Source organism: Myotis lucifugus, unplaced genomic scaffold, assembly GCF_000147115.1.
Source record: "Myotis lucifugus unplaced genomic scaffold, Myoluc2.0 scaffold_115, whole genome shotgun sequence".
NCBI lineage: Eukaryota > Metazoa > Chordata > Mammalia > Chiroptera > Vespertilionidae > Myotis > Myotis lucifugus.
In genome coordinates this window covers 409,504-424,201 of record NW_005871163.1, presented here as the reverse complement: position 1 = coordinate 424,201, position 14,698 = coordinate 409,504, and the positions used below count along the sequence as shown (strand labels likewise).

General features: G+C 37.3%; 2 protein-coding genes across 5 annotated transcripts in view; one reads left to right on the top strand and one right to left on the bottom strand.

Moving 5' to 3' along the window:
• Positions 1–7,941, top strand: part of ZWILCH (zwilch kinetochore protein) — a 36,327-nt gene extending 28,386 nt beyond the window's left edge. For all 4 annotated transcript variants that reach the window (XM_023757857.1, XM_014459743.2, XM_023757859.1 and 1 more), the window contains 4 exons: positions 624–719; positions 2,332–2,444; positions 6,264–6,384; positions 7,438–7,941. In XM_023757857.1, the coding sequence (XP_023613625.1) occupies positions 624–719; positions 2,332–2,444; positions 6,264–6,358 (304 nt within the window). In that variant the 3' untranslated portion in view covers positions 6,359–6,384; positions 7,438–7,941. The remainder of the gene's footprint in view (positions 1–623; positions 720–2,331; positions 2,445–6,263; positions 6,385–7,437) is intronic.
• The window catches only part of LCTL (lactase like), a 12,456-nt gene continuing 5,330 nt past the window's right edge, over positions 7,573–14,698 (bottom strand). The window contains exons 9-13 of the mRNA XM_023757860.1: positions 11,375–11,649; positions 10,764–10,890; positions 10,381–10,580; positions 9,493–9,556; positions 7,573–7,688 (exon numbers count right to left, since the gene is read on the bottom strand). Coding sequence (XP_023613628.1) covers positions 7,573–7,688; positions 9,493–9,556; positions 10,381–10,580; positions 10,764–10,890; positions 11,375–11,649 — 782 coding nt within the window. The remainder of the gene's footprint in view (positions 7,689–9,492; positions 9,557–10,380; positions 10,581–10,763; positions 10,891–11,374; positions 11,650–14,698) is intronic.

Below are 14,698 nucleotides of genomic sequence, written 5' to 3'. Positions count from 1 at the left end.
TAATTCTCATACATGGATTGCTGGTGTCTTGTGTGTATTAGAGTCTCAAACCAGAAATAAGTGAACCATCCAGTGGCAGAATTGATTTTTTTTTCCCTGTGAAAGGAAATGTACCTCTGCCTTTTCCAAAATTAGAATTTGCCTCAGTTGTAAAGGGAAAGGTAATAAGAAATTGTTATTGTTTTTTTCTCCATTAAAGATAAGTATATAAATAAGTTAATTCTTTAATTCCTCAGACTCTGAAAACCATGGAGGTTGTATCTTTCTCCTTTGCCTCTTTGTTTTTTCTTTCTCCCCCCTACCCCAAACACACACTTAAGCCTTTATTTGGGCTCAATTTAAATGTATTTTATATTTACGAGAAATATGTCTACTACTAATTTTTTAAAAGCAAATGATATTTCCATCAAAAAAGAAAAAAGAGAAATAACCAATGTTTTGTTGGGAGTAGGGGTATTGTATGTTTGTTTTTTACTTTTGTGTCCCTGAAATTATTCTGTTGTTGATGTTATGGTTAGTAGCATCCAATAAAATGGTTCCCTTATGCATTTTAGACTACCAGAAAGCCTTTATCTCCACGTGGCATTTTTTTCCAAAATAGGGTCTTTTTTTTACTTTTATAGATCCTGCATAAAATATTATAAACAAAATCCTCTTGATGAGCAACATATTTTTCAGCTGCCAGTCAGACCAACTGCTGTAAAAAATTTATATCAAAGGTAAGCAATTTAATAATTAAATTGTACTTTAAGTCCGGTCATGATTCCAGGCAGTTTCGGTGTCTGTTCCCCAGGACCCAGAGCTGCTTCTCCTCTGAAACTTGCATCATCTTACCCCCCCTCTGCTCATAATCTGATAGTTCCCCCTCTGCCCTGCCTTCTCCCAGACCTTCTGTCTACTCTCTTTCGACCATTGAGCCTCTAGTCTTTCATTTTTCTCTCAATTTGTAATTTCTTTGCTGAACAGGTAGAAAGTATAACCAGAAAGGAAATGACAGTGGGAAAAGAGTGATCAGGGTAATGATAAAGTCAAAGGTATGGAGTGGGAGTGAGAGAAGAGTATGGGATTGAGGAGATAGAGAACTGTGAGGCTAAGAAGACAGATTAGCCATCCATGTGAACACTTGAGTTTGCCTCAAATGATGGTCTCCCCTTAGCATATAATACACTTGAACTTTCTCTTATACTAAAGTCACTCTTTTTTTTTTTTTTTTAAATATATTTTATTGATTTTTCACAGAGAGGAAGGGAGAGAGATAGAGTTAAAGTCAAAGGTATGGAGTGGGAGTGAGAGAAGAGTATGGGATTGAGGAGATAGAGAACTGTGAGGCTAAGAAGACATGCCCTTGACCGGAATCGAACCTGGGACCTCTCAGTCCACAGGCCGACGCTCTATCCACTGAGCCAAACCGGTTTTATACTAAAGTCACTCTTATTTATACCCTCCCTCTATTTAGTTCCCTCTTATTGAAACCCCAGCACTCCCATTGAAACTGCTCTGGCAGGGGTCATCAGTGGCCTTCTTTTTTCTTTTAAGATTTATTGTATTTCATTTAGGTTTTAGGAGGAGATAGAGGAAGGGAGAGAGAGAGAGAAACATCAATTTGTTGTTCTACCTATTTATGCATTCATTTGTTGATTCTTGTATGTTCCCTGACCGGGGATCAAACGTGCAACCTTGGTATATCAGGGCAGTGCTCTAACCAACTGAGCTACCCAGCCAGGGCTTATTAGTGTCTTTCTAATTACCATATCCAGTGGACACTTTCCAATATGACAATGTTTTTTAGCTCCTTGTGCAACTAGCTGGACCACCAATTCTTTCTCCTCAGTAAGCACTTACAAGGCAGTTTGGCATTTAACACAATTGCTTTCTCGAACCTTTCCCTTCCTCTGTTTCTGTGACATTATGTTCTGTCTTAATTTTAATCCTAACTCTCTGGTCCACCTCCTAGACTGAGAATAGTTCCCTATCAATTTCTCCTTCCTCTGTCTGCTTTTTGTATGTGAGTTTTCACCAGAACTCTGTATTCTCTGACTTCTTTTGTTTTTACTTTCTATCTTCCCTGGGTGATTACATTCATACTCAAGTTTTCAATTCCTCTGGGCTAATAATTCATAACCCAGCTTCTCCTGAGCTTCAGATCCATGTTTCTAAATGCCTTTTAGAAGTGAACCCCCAACTTCAGCATCCTCTAAAATCTGAAATTGAGAATTCTGACTTGTCTCTTCTTCCTTAGTGCTTATCACATAAGGATTTCACTAATGATTGTAGAAGGAAGAAAGAAAGGAAATAACTACGTTTTCCCTTTGATGTTTTTTATTTCCTTAGTGAGAAGCCACAGAAATGGAGAGTGGAAATAAATAGTGGTCAAAAAAAGGTGAAAACAGTTTGGCAACTGAGTGACAGTCTACCTGTAGAACATCTGAATTGCCACAAATCTGGTAAATATGGTTTGTAATCTATTTAGAGAAATTGAAAATGAAAATAAAATTTTACTGGTAGAGATTATTATTATTATAGGTCTTGTGCTCAATTTTAATATTTTTAATATGTTTTTATTGATTTCAGAGAGAAGAAGGAAAAGGGGGGGAGAGAGATAGAAACATCGATGAGAGAGAATCATTGATTGGCTGCCTCCTGTATGACCCCTACTGGGGATCGAGCCAGCAACCCCGGCATGCGCCCTGACTGGGAATTGAACCATGACCTCCTGGTACATGAGTCGATGCTCAGCCACTAAGCCACACCTGCTGGGCTCTTGTGCCCATTTAAATGATTTTCCTAAACTCTACATGTAAACATATTTATTCTGAAAAAAGGAATCATGAAAGAGTGCTTTTTTTTTCGTTAACCTGGATAGATCAAGCAGTAGGAATAAAAATAAGTTAAAAGATTGAAATGCCATACTTCACACTTTTGTGCACTGTTTAAAATAGTGATATTTCTGCCCAAATGTCTTCTCTGTGTCTGGAATAAGGGTTGAGGTTTCTAGTATTCTATCAAAGAATGTTTTTTAGCCTCTGGTGTAATTAGCTGGCCTATCAAGTCTGCCTCCTTTCTTAAGCACATATAAAACTGTAATCTTCACACATGTGGATTGTGTGGTGCTGTGGTCTTCTACTTGTATCTGTCTTAAATGACTTGAATTCAAATATTGCAAGTATTATCCAAAATCAAATCTAGTGGTTGTAAGAAAAAATCCAAGATTTCAAAAGCCTATAGTTAACTACGGCTGGGAATACAAATAGTCCCATTTAAGTGATTAATATCTTGCAAAATTATTTCCAGAAAATGTTTATTCTTCTCCCCAAAATATATTTTAATTCAAGCAACTTCTCTCAACTAGAATGGAAACTTCTCTATTCATATGGCTGAACTGTATAAGTCCTAAAGAAACAGAAAGAATTTTCTTGAAAATCATCAGTTAGAATCATGCTGTCTTTTCTAAGTGTGATAGAAAACATGGAATCTATATAAACGATTGAAATAAACTATATAAAAATAAAATAATTTCTGCATGGCAAAAAATACTGGAGGCAAAACAACAGACAAATGACAAATCAGGAAAAGAAATTTGTAGCTCAAGTTCAGAAAAGGGGCTACATTCCCTAGTAAAATAATCAAGTAATATGGACAGTTTGACAGAAAGGAAATTCAAATGTCATTTAAAAAATAAAAGGTGATGCCTGGCTGGTGTTGCTCAGTGGTTGAGTGTCTACCTATGAACTAGGAGGTTCAATTCCCAGTCAGGGCACATGCTCAGGTTTCAGGCTTGATCACCAGTAGGGGGTGTGCAGGAGGCAGCTGACCAATGATTTACTTTCATCATTGATGTTTCTATCCTTCCTTTTGCTCTGAAATCAATAAAAATATTTTTTTTTTAATAAAAAGGTGCTGCCTTAGCCGGTTTGGCTCAGTGAATAGTGTGTCGGCCCTTGGACTGAAGGGACACGGGTTTGATTGTGGTCAAGGGCATGTACCTCAATTTTAAGCTCAATTCCCACCCTGGTTGGGGCACATGTGGGAGGCAACCAATCGATGTGTCTCTCTCATGTAGATGTTTCTCTCTCTGTCTCTCCCCCTCCTTTCACTTTATCTAAAAAAATTAAAGGAAAATATCCTCAGGTGAGTATTAACAACAAAAAAAAGTAAAAATAAAAGGTGCTCAGCCTAGCCAGCATGGCTCAGTGGTTGAGCATCGACCTATGAACCAGGAGGTCACGGTTTGATTCCCAGTCAGGGCACATGCCCAGGTTGCAGGCTTGATCCCCCAGTGTGGGACGTGCAGGAGGCAGCCAATCCATGATTCTCATCACTGATGTTTCTATCTCTCTCCCTCTCCCTTCCTGTCTGAAATCAATAAAAATATTTAAAAATAAATAAATAAAAGGTGCTCAATTCTGTATAATCAGAGAAATGCAAATTTATGTTATATGTCATGTTATCTACCTTCACCTATCAGTTTAGCAAAGATCAAAAAGTTAGGTGTCAGTGCTGGCAAGGACATGGGGGAACAGGCTGTGTGAAGTGTAAAGTTGTACAGCTTCTTTGGAGGGCAATATCCACCAAAATTTTACAAGAATACATTTTTTGGTCCAGCTGTTTCTTTAATAGGAACTTATTCCACACATATAACCAGATGTGCAAAAAGACCTATGAACAAGATTATTGATTGCAGTACATAATGTTTACTAGCAAAATACTGGAGAAAACATTAATATGGGCATAGACAAAGGTCTGGAATGATACACCCAAATTCCTGAGGTGTAGCAAGGTGAGGGCAGGAGTGATTCTCATCTTTGGCTGAATGTTAGAATCATCTGGGGAATTTTTAAAGTTTATTCTTATACCCAGACCAAGTAAATTAGAATCTCTGGAAGTAGAACCTGAAAATCAGTAATATTTAAAGTTCTCCAGGTAATTCCCTTGTGCAACTTAAGGTTGAGAACCACCAATTTAAACATTTTATTTTATCTACTATGTTGTTTCTGGGTTTTTTTAAGATATATATTACTTTTATGATTAAAAAGTAAGTTTTAAACACATGAACATATGTGATGTATTTTTGAAAATGCCGTTTTAAAATTTTACTACATAAAGATTAAATGACCTCTGTCATGAGGAAATTCGTGCAACATTAAACACCTTTTTCCAATGATGCTGAATAAGTGAAGGATACTGAACATATCTTTCAGTCTTTGATGCAGTTCGTTTCAAAAAAGTGAAAGTGATTTTTAATGTTAGAGTTAAAACAATTTGTTAATGCATTGGTATAATGAGACCTATGAAAATAAAATTTTTAAATGAAATTGTATGTAAATAAATGAAATTGTGTGCTTAGAAACACACGCAAACTTCATTTTGGCTTGGATAATATAACCTCTTCTACCCATCATATATTCTTGATGTGTTTGTCTAGAAATTTTTCAGTGACCTTTGGCCCAAAACAAGACCCACTATTGAAGGAGGACCTCATTTATATTCAAAAAAAGCCCTGATTGTAAATATTAAAGCCCAGTAATGATTTTTTTTTCTAAAGGTCATATGTATTAAGAAGTTAGACTTTCTATTTCATTGGACTAAACACTTTGCTTGAATACTAGTTTTTCAAGATATCTAGTGGTATTATACTCTGGAGTAGAACAGTTGATATCAAAAGCAGGAAGACTTAAGAGAGAAAAATGTACTTTTATCTGCCATGGGAAGAGAGAATACTGGTTTGGAGTTAATGGGGGAGAAAGACAGTGTCCAGTAGACTATTGCTCACCCAGAGGGTGTTCAGGAAATGATTGTTGATAATGGTGAGAATATGGAACCAAAATGTTGACCCACAAGAAAGTGCAAACAATCTCATCTAAATGTTAATTGTACCATTTATTTTGAAATACAACAGACTTCAGGAGGAAAAAACAGGTATGTGTCTAACCCTAAGACTATAAATCCTAGGTAGAATATTTTTTCTGAGATACATATTTAAGATTGGAAAAAATTATTTAACTGTAGTGGATGAGGCACAAACATAAAAAATATGTAATTTTTTAAAAATCTGCTTTATATTTTAATTTGTTTAGTCATGTTTTCAATGCACCAAGAGTGTTTATTACTTAAATGAATTGTTCTTGCTGCTTTTAGTCTAACAAATTCTCTTAAAGTAGAAGACACATCATTCAGGCTACCCCTCTATTATTGTAAAATTCAGCAGTGTACATGGTAGAAAAGTCAGCAGGGTGCAAACAATTCTGATCTCACTGTCTTTCTAGTTACAGATTTTTCTGAATCCATATTAAACAGTAGCCTGGAAGAAAGGATATCCTATACTATCATGGTTACCTGCAGCCAGGTGCATTTCAAGTGAAGTGTGCTGATGGGCTCCTCTATCAGGTAGTATGGTCACTGTTTGTTCTCTCTGAATACTTTGTAATGTGCTTCTCTACAACATAAATGCTGACTTAATACATTCGGAATCTAGATTACGTATCAGTAATCATATAAAAGACTTACCAAATGTTACTGAGCAGTGTAAGTCTTTAATTTCCTGTCTACTTTCTGTAGTCAACTTACTAGGTCAGTTTAATTCTAAAACCAGGGAAACAACAATTTTTTTTTTGAGTGGAAATATTGTACCTTAAAGCTGGATATAGAGTAGAAAGAGTTTGATTTAAAAAATATTAATGGAAGAGAAAAACACTGGACAGGTGCATCAGTTTGACATTGAAAACAAAGATTTGTTAAAAGCAATTTTACCCCAGCCCAATTGTAAGACTAAATAAACCCCATTTAAAAAATGTTTAATTTGAGAGTATTAACCAACCAAAAGAATTAATGGAATAGCATTCCTACTATCTTAATGTTTTTGTGTTGCAGAAACAACATTAAATAATGAGTAATCAGATAATGAGTAAAATGCCTGATATTATGCCTTCTTAAGCCATGTTTTGTCCTCAGATAAATGGAGACTAATTTTAGCATAGTTAAGAATAAAATGAATCCTAATTTTAAAAAGCAAAATAACTAGTTAAAGATATATAAATTAATTATATTTCTTTGAGATATTGAAATTAGGAAAGTGTATGTGCTCATTTGCTTGGTACCCACCTAAGCTTTTCCCTGGTTGCCTTATAGGATTTATAAACTGAAAGGATTGTTATTTATAGATGATTGACTATCCATCATGTGTAAGACAGTGCTTAGATGGCATTTATTTCTACATTAAAGTTATGTTTCTGGACAGACTTAAAAATAAAATCAAGTTATAAAACAGTTTGTACACTGTGATCCCTTTTTGCAAAATGAAAATAGGTTCCAAAAAAAGAAAATAGGTGCATATTAGATAGCAAAATATTAACTTTGACTTTGAGAACGGTAAAATGACAGGTGGTTTTTATTTTATTTATTAAATGCTTATTTTTTATTTTTTTAATTCTTAAATCCCAGCATAAGCCCAAAAAAGCAAAAAGAAAAAAATTACTATGGAGCCTGAAACAGAGGTATGTAAATTTTTGAAGCAGAAAATGGAGGAAGAGCCGGAAGATTACTGAAAGGTGAAGCTGCAAAATGGGTAACCCTGTCTCAGCTTTGGCTCCGCAGGAGGGACATTAGGAGAACTGCAGCGATTAGTACACAGAGGGTACAGACTGTGGGTACCACGATCTCCGTCACCATCTGCATATGACTTAGCAAAGGCTCTGAAATGGAACACCACCACAAATGAGAATGTGATCATTTTAGCAAGTATAGTTTTATCCTGAAAGCTTTAGCTGTATTGGAAAAACTTGGAAAATGGCATCACACTTTCTAATTATTCTCACTTGCTATTAAAGAATTAAATGTTATAAAAAATTATGTGAGGTATTTGGAAATATTTCAGAAAACAGGACAAAGAATGCCTAAATTTGATTCTTCAATAGGTATTGTAATAAAGTCTTAAGTGTGTATTAATCCTTGTGCTGACCATAATTAATCTCAGATTATTAGCAGCTATATCCCATGGTTTTATAATTTTCACTGGGGGAATTTGTGAAAGAAAAATCCTTAGGAAATTTCTAGCCTTTCAAAGATGTTATTGTGTATCTTAAAAGGTATAGGAGTTTCTTTATTGCAACACAGTTACTCCTGAAGAGTTAAATGTTAAGCATATTTCATGTATGTGAATATAGTAGAGGACATTGATACAATACCTGCCTTTAGGTTTTGTGCAGTCACCCTGGTTACCAAGGTGAATAAGGCACAGGCCCTGCTCTTAAAGAGCTTATAAGCTCAACAAATTCCCCATCATGTCTGTACATGATAAAAGTTTATTTTTGTTGAATGGCATATGCATCCTTAATATTGCCTGGTTATTTAGATATAGGAAGGGGGATAGGCACAGTGGTATATTGGCCTATAAAAATAGCTGAATTGGTAGGGTTTGGTCTAGCACTATCCACCTCTGATACCACATTAAAGATGTGTTCATTAAAACACATCTTTAGCCTGACTAGTGTGGATCAGTGGTTGAGCGTCGACCTATGAACCAGGAGGTCACGGTTCAATTCCTGGTGAGGGCACATGCCCGAGTTGGCTCATTCCCCAGGGTGGGGTGTGCAGGAGGCAGCCAATCAATGATTCTCTCTCATCATTAATGTTTTTATCTCTCTCTTCTTCCTTCCTCTCTGAAATCAATAAAAATACTATATATATATATATATTTTTTTTTAAATCAGGAAGTGTATTTCTCTGCCCTTGTAAAGAGATGACAAAATTCAAAGAAACAAATTATATGTGTTGGCATTTCTTATTATTCTACGTCTCTGAGCTTTTAAAATCCCATTGCATAAGAAATGATGCCTTCTGCCCAGCCAGTGTGGTTCAGTGGTTGAGCATCAACCCATGAAGCAAGAGGTCACAGTTCAATTCCCTGTGAGGGCACATTCCTGGGTTGCAGGCTCGTTCCCCAATAGGAGGCATACAGGAGGCAGCTGATCAATGATTCTTTCTCATTGATGTTTCTATCTCCCTCTCCCTTCCTGTCTCTGAAATCAATAAAAACATAAAAGGGGGGGGGGGAAGCCTTTTATGAGGTCAGGGACCTTGTTTTGTTCATTGCTGTATCCCCAGAGGTTAAAACACCCCCTTCCTAAAAGTGAGTACTTAACAATGAGTGAATAAAATATATAGTGTTCTTTGACTTTATTTCATTTGGTATAATGGTTGAATTTTCCCCTTTCCACAAAGCCTACTATAACAAAACTTAAAGATGTATAAGTTTACATTATGATTCAGGGAGAATAAGAATAAAGTGGATAAATTTCTCTTTCTGGTAAGTTTTTAAAATATGATTTTAAATGCTTATAAAATAGACATTTGTAATTGTCTTAAAATAAATTATTGTTAATTATGTGGTTTGGAAGATTGACATAGGGTAGGTCCACATTTTGAGATTTTGGTAATGTTATTATCTATGTAATTATGTAGTTTAATTCTCAAAGGGGAGAGTTAAAATATACTCACCTGCAGCAAGCATCTGATTGTTGATAGAGCATGTTTCCAAGGCTTTGAAGTACCAACTTTCCACCTAATAAAAAGCCGCTTGGTAATTAATGTTTTTAATCTGCTTGTAGATTAAATTAGTTAACACTTATTAAATACCTATGTGTGTCATTGTGAGGGTGTCAAAACGCAGTCTTTATCCGTAAGGAGCTTATAATCTAGTGCTTTCCTAGTAATGCAAGACTAGAGAATGCCCGATAGCTGTCAGTCACTGTTTCCACGTCTCACTGGGGTCACCCTAAAAGAATTGGTAACTAAGTGAAATGTGTAAAAATTACTTTCATTAAGACATTCTAAATGACATTTCCTATTCCCTGTCATTAGGTACAGCAACATAAAGAGCTGATAGAAAAAAATTACATGTTATTGAAAATGTTTGGTATGTTTTAAAGGATTATTACATTTAATTATTTTTAATCTCATTTGGAACCAGTGCGTCTGTATGACTCTGCCATTTGGTGGGAAGAGAAATGAACATTTGACTTACTTGACTTTTCATGTCTCTTAAAGAATTTGCAATATTTATTTACATTAAGATATAACATTTAGAAGAACATTTAACTTAAAGTCTTTATTGACTAATACAACCTAAAGCAAACAGGACTCCTGCATTATCATAGTCTGCCCTTAATGTTCTGCATGTTAGGATTGATTTTAATGTGTGCATAACCTGTTCTCAGCAAATTAGCAAAGAGGTTGTGTGAGGCAGGGTCAGAGACGAAAGGCCATGCTCCCACAGACCCTGTCCTCTTTCAGGGAGGAAAGGGGAGAGAGATGCTTGCCGAACGCTGTGTGCCCAGCTGCCCAGGTCTTCTAAAGTCCAGAATGAGTAAGAGGGATTAGTCCTACCTCTCTTGGGTTGGGAAAGCCATTGGCAGTGACAATCTTCTTGTAATACTGAACTGAAGCTTTTGGATACCGAGGCTTATTTCTGTTGTTAAATTCAACATAGTAGAATCCATATCTATTTGAATATCCTTTCTCCCATTCAAACTGATCCAACAGAGACCAGGAAGTATACCCTTTTATGTTAGCACCATCTTTTATAGCTGCAAAGACATTTTATTCCATTTTTAATGTATTACATTTACTTGGAAAAATAATATGAAGATAATCTTAAATGTTTTCATTTATGAGATTTAGAAACAAGTTTTAGTCAACCATGTGTATTATCAAATTTTGTTCAAGTTAAATAGAAAAATATGTGAAGACAGTCTTGGTTTGTATCTCACCTTTTAACATTTCATTTATATATCCTTTAAGGTATTTAATTCTCCACTTGTCACATAATTGAGTACAGTGTAATGTTTGCGATGCTCCATTTTCCATCACATATATGGGAGGATCACCATATTGAGTCTGAAAGTGAGTCATAGTAACAAATATCTTTAAAAATCCAACTTACAGGTGGGTTTCTGAGTCTGAGGTACCTATAGACACACATGTTCAAGCCTGTTTAGTAAATGCCAGTTCACACGTTTAAATATATTTAGAGATGAATGCAGGCAAGAGGCAAGTTCATTTGAAAGAATACGTTTCTCAATAAATCAGCATCATTGTAGAGAGAATATATTCATATCTTATTCTTTCCACATATTCCATTTCAGGTGAGAAGGGCAGCAGAATAACTAAATGTGGGATAAGACTTTTAGCTACAGGGTATATACACTGAAATGCTTATTTATAGTAGGCATTAGACTGTAAGGTCTATATTAGCCTTTGAAGTATGAGTAACTGCATTTGTTTTGTGTTGTTAATTTTAAATGTAAGCATCTGTGCTTAAGCTCTAAGACCCTGAATTCAGGTCAAAAATGCCTTTTAAATAGCTTAATGTAATAGTCACCTGAGCATAGTTGAGGAGCCTCCTAAATCCCCACGGCACAGAATATAGCCACTGAGACCCCAGATCAGGCCAGTTTGGGTCAACCAGTTCTACTAAGTCACGATCGTTCTGGTAGCTGGGCCCCCGGCGGGAGGGGTAGTTCCTTTCTGTGATGTACCGGGTCGTAAAATGACCTAATCCTAAGAAATCGGATGTGCCTTTAATGTAGCTCTTTTCTTGGAGTGAGAACACAGGTAACCTCGACACATCCAGGCCTTGCTCTGCACTCTTTCTTCCTATTGAGAGAGAACAATAGAAGTTAACAGTGATTCTCACAATCATTTTATGTACCATGATGATACTGGCATGTTGACATAAAACCTTTTATCCAGATCCTGGGCTTTGGGATTCATTTGTATGGAAAATGTAACCTTAGCTTTTCAAACTGGAATTTTGACATTTGAATATGATCCAAAAATTTAAACGTTTGTATTGTTTAAAAGTAATATTTTCATAGATTATTCAGTAAGTGGTATGTTGACAAGTGTGTAGCCATCTGGAAAATAGTAGTGTTGGGTTCCTATATTACATCAAATACTGGTAATTTTAATGGCCTCTGGGAAAGGAACAAGAAGGCCAGTGGGAGGTGGGGGCATATGGTCACGTTCATGCTGGGTAAGCTGGTACATCTCTGTGTTAGAAATTTTTTTAATTGATTTTTTTTTTGAGAGAGAGATACATTGGTTTGTTGTTCCACTTATTTATGCATTTTGGTCTCTTGTATGTGCCCTGACTGGGTATCAAACCCACAACCTTGGCATATTGGGACATCACTCTAATCAACTGAGCTACCTGGCCAGGGCTGGAAATTTTGTCATAGCTTTCAAAATTATAAAGGTATATGTCCTTTCACTGATCAATCACAAATCTGTTTATCCTACCTTTTATTCACTCTTGTAAAAAGATGTGCGTACATGGACCTTCATTGTAGATTGAGTAGCAAAAGGTTAGAAACAATCTGAATGTCTATCAGGAGAGAATGGTTAAATAAATGGGGTATCTATCAGTACACGCTGCAGCCATTAGAATGAATGAGGCCTATACCAACATGGAAAGAATACCAAGGTGCATGTTTAAATGAAACAAAGATGCAGAGCGTTGCCTATGATACCAAGTACCACCTCAGAGCAGTGCTTTTGCTCACACATGTACAATCCATGCCTGGGAGTGTGCTTCCTCCTGGGGAGGATGAGAGTGGTGGGGAGGGGGAGGGACAGAGGCTTGACTTTTCACTTTGTACTATCTTGTACTTAGAAAAATTTGAAACACCCTGGCTGGGTAGCTCAGTTTGTTAGAACATTGACCCGATATGCCAAGGTTGTGGGTTCCATCTCTGGTCGGGACACATACATTGAGTTTTTTTTTCTTTTTAAGAGAGAGTGGAAGGGAGGGAGAGGGGGAAAGAAAGAACGAAACATTGATGTGAGAGAGATACATGGATTGGTTGCCTCCCCCATGGGCCCTGACTGGGGCTGGGATTGAACCTGCAACCCTTTGATGCACAGGCCAACGCTCTACTGAGCAACACTGACCAGGTTGTGACTGCATCTTTAATTCAGTCACACTGAAGGACTGAATTTTTAATTTTAGTAAACAAATGGCTATAGGCTGTCATTGGATAGCATAGACATACATTGTGTGTGTGTATAATGTATATCTGTATATATCATTATATATCTGTGTGTAAATATATATACATTATTCATAACATCTCATCACCAAAAGTTCTATTGGTCAGCACTGGTATAGAATTACTTTTGTTCATATGTTTATTGTGAATGAAAAGGTGTGGAGAAGCCTGGAAGTCATTTGTGAACAAGATTTCAAGCAGATGCTTTCACTCCTAAAGCAAATATCAACTGCTCAGAGGACCCTTCTTTCCACATTGTGTAAAGGAAAACTTCAGCCCAGTTCTACTTATCACAGAGTGGGAGTTGGTAGGGTTTGGGATGATTGGCCTTAAGCCCAAGAAAACTGCTCTATGACAAATCATCAGTTTGGCTTTCGGTGCAGTCCTGTGTGGCTCCTGTGATGCCCTCAGGGTCATGAGAGAGTGAGTGCGCCTGTGAATGATGGATGTGCTGCAGGAACATGGGCGCTGTGGTCATGAGCGCTTTTTCTTTGTGCATCTTGAAGAAATCATTCCCAAGATTTTGCATGTATGTGTACAGGCGTGTCACAGAACTGTTACTGCCAAGAGATTTTTAGAGATTATTTTGTCTGATCCTTCATTGCATATGATAAAACTGACACTCAAAGAAGTGAAGCACCTCGTCCAGTCACTCACTGGTTAGTGGCAGAGTTGGAATCAGACAAGTCTGATGAATGGTGCTATAGAAAGGGAAAGTTTTGATATGTTGGCTGTTCTCAAACATCCAGAATAGCCTTGTTACACGTGAGATTGTAACCTATTTCAATGCCATCCTTGTCTCTTTTTTTGTAGTGGAGTGTGGGCTGATGCCACTAAATCACACAGAGATAATACGTTTACATTCCTATGGCCAGGCGCTGCGGGTTGCCTGCCCTCTAGTCCCAGGCCTGTCTTCCTTGCCCTCTTCCCAGGCGCCATGTCTTTTATGGTCCCTCCCCAGCCTCTGAGGTCCTACCTCTGGTGGCCTAGGGCACTCCAAGGCATGTGGTTCTGTCCTTTAAGGCACGAAGTGAAGGCAGTTTTGGGTGGAAGCCATTTCCTGGGAAGATTCTTGTTCTTAAAAATAGATATTTCCTTTTTTCTGCCCCTGCGTGTTGACGTGTAAAGATGTGATGCCTGGAGCTGCTGCAGTGTCTGTGGCATTGGGAGTAGTAGATGGTGCCGAGGGGAAAGGTGGAATGAGCTGAGTCCTCAAAGATTAACCTAGCCCTGGATCATCCTCCTCTAGACTCAGGGGATGATAAATTCCCTACTTTCCAAGTGACTTTAGTTGGAGTTTTCTGTTATGTGACACTTAAAAGCATCCAAACTGATAAGGCCATGTGCGCTGTACCTATCTTTATTCTCTTCTCTGACACTGGAAACCAGAGCTTGGAAAGTATTTCTCAAGTGACAGAAAGAACTGGCAATAGAACTGACACCACCCATGACTGTGTCTTTGATTTCTCTCTTCTACTTCCCTGCAGTTAAAAAGGAGTGGATTGGGGAGGAAAAGGCAGGACAGCAGGACACAAAAGAGAGCAGCCCAGAGAACTGCTACATTTTTCTCCTGGGTTTTGAACTTCTTGGGATTTGTTTGGGTGTCGTAGTCCGCCCCCGCCCCACCCCCCCCCCCCCCCGCGAAGGGAAAAAAG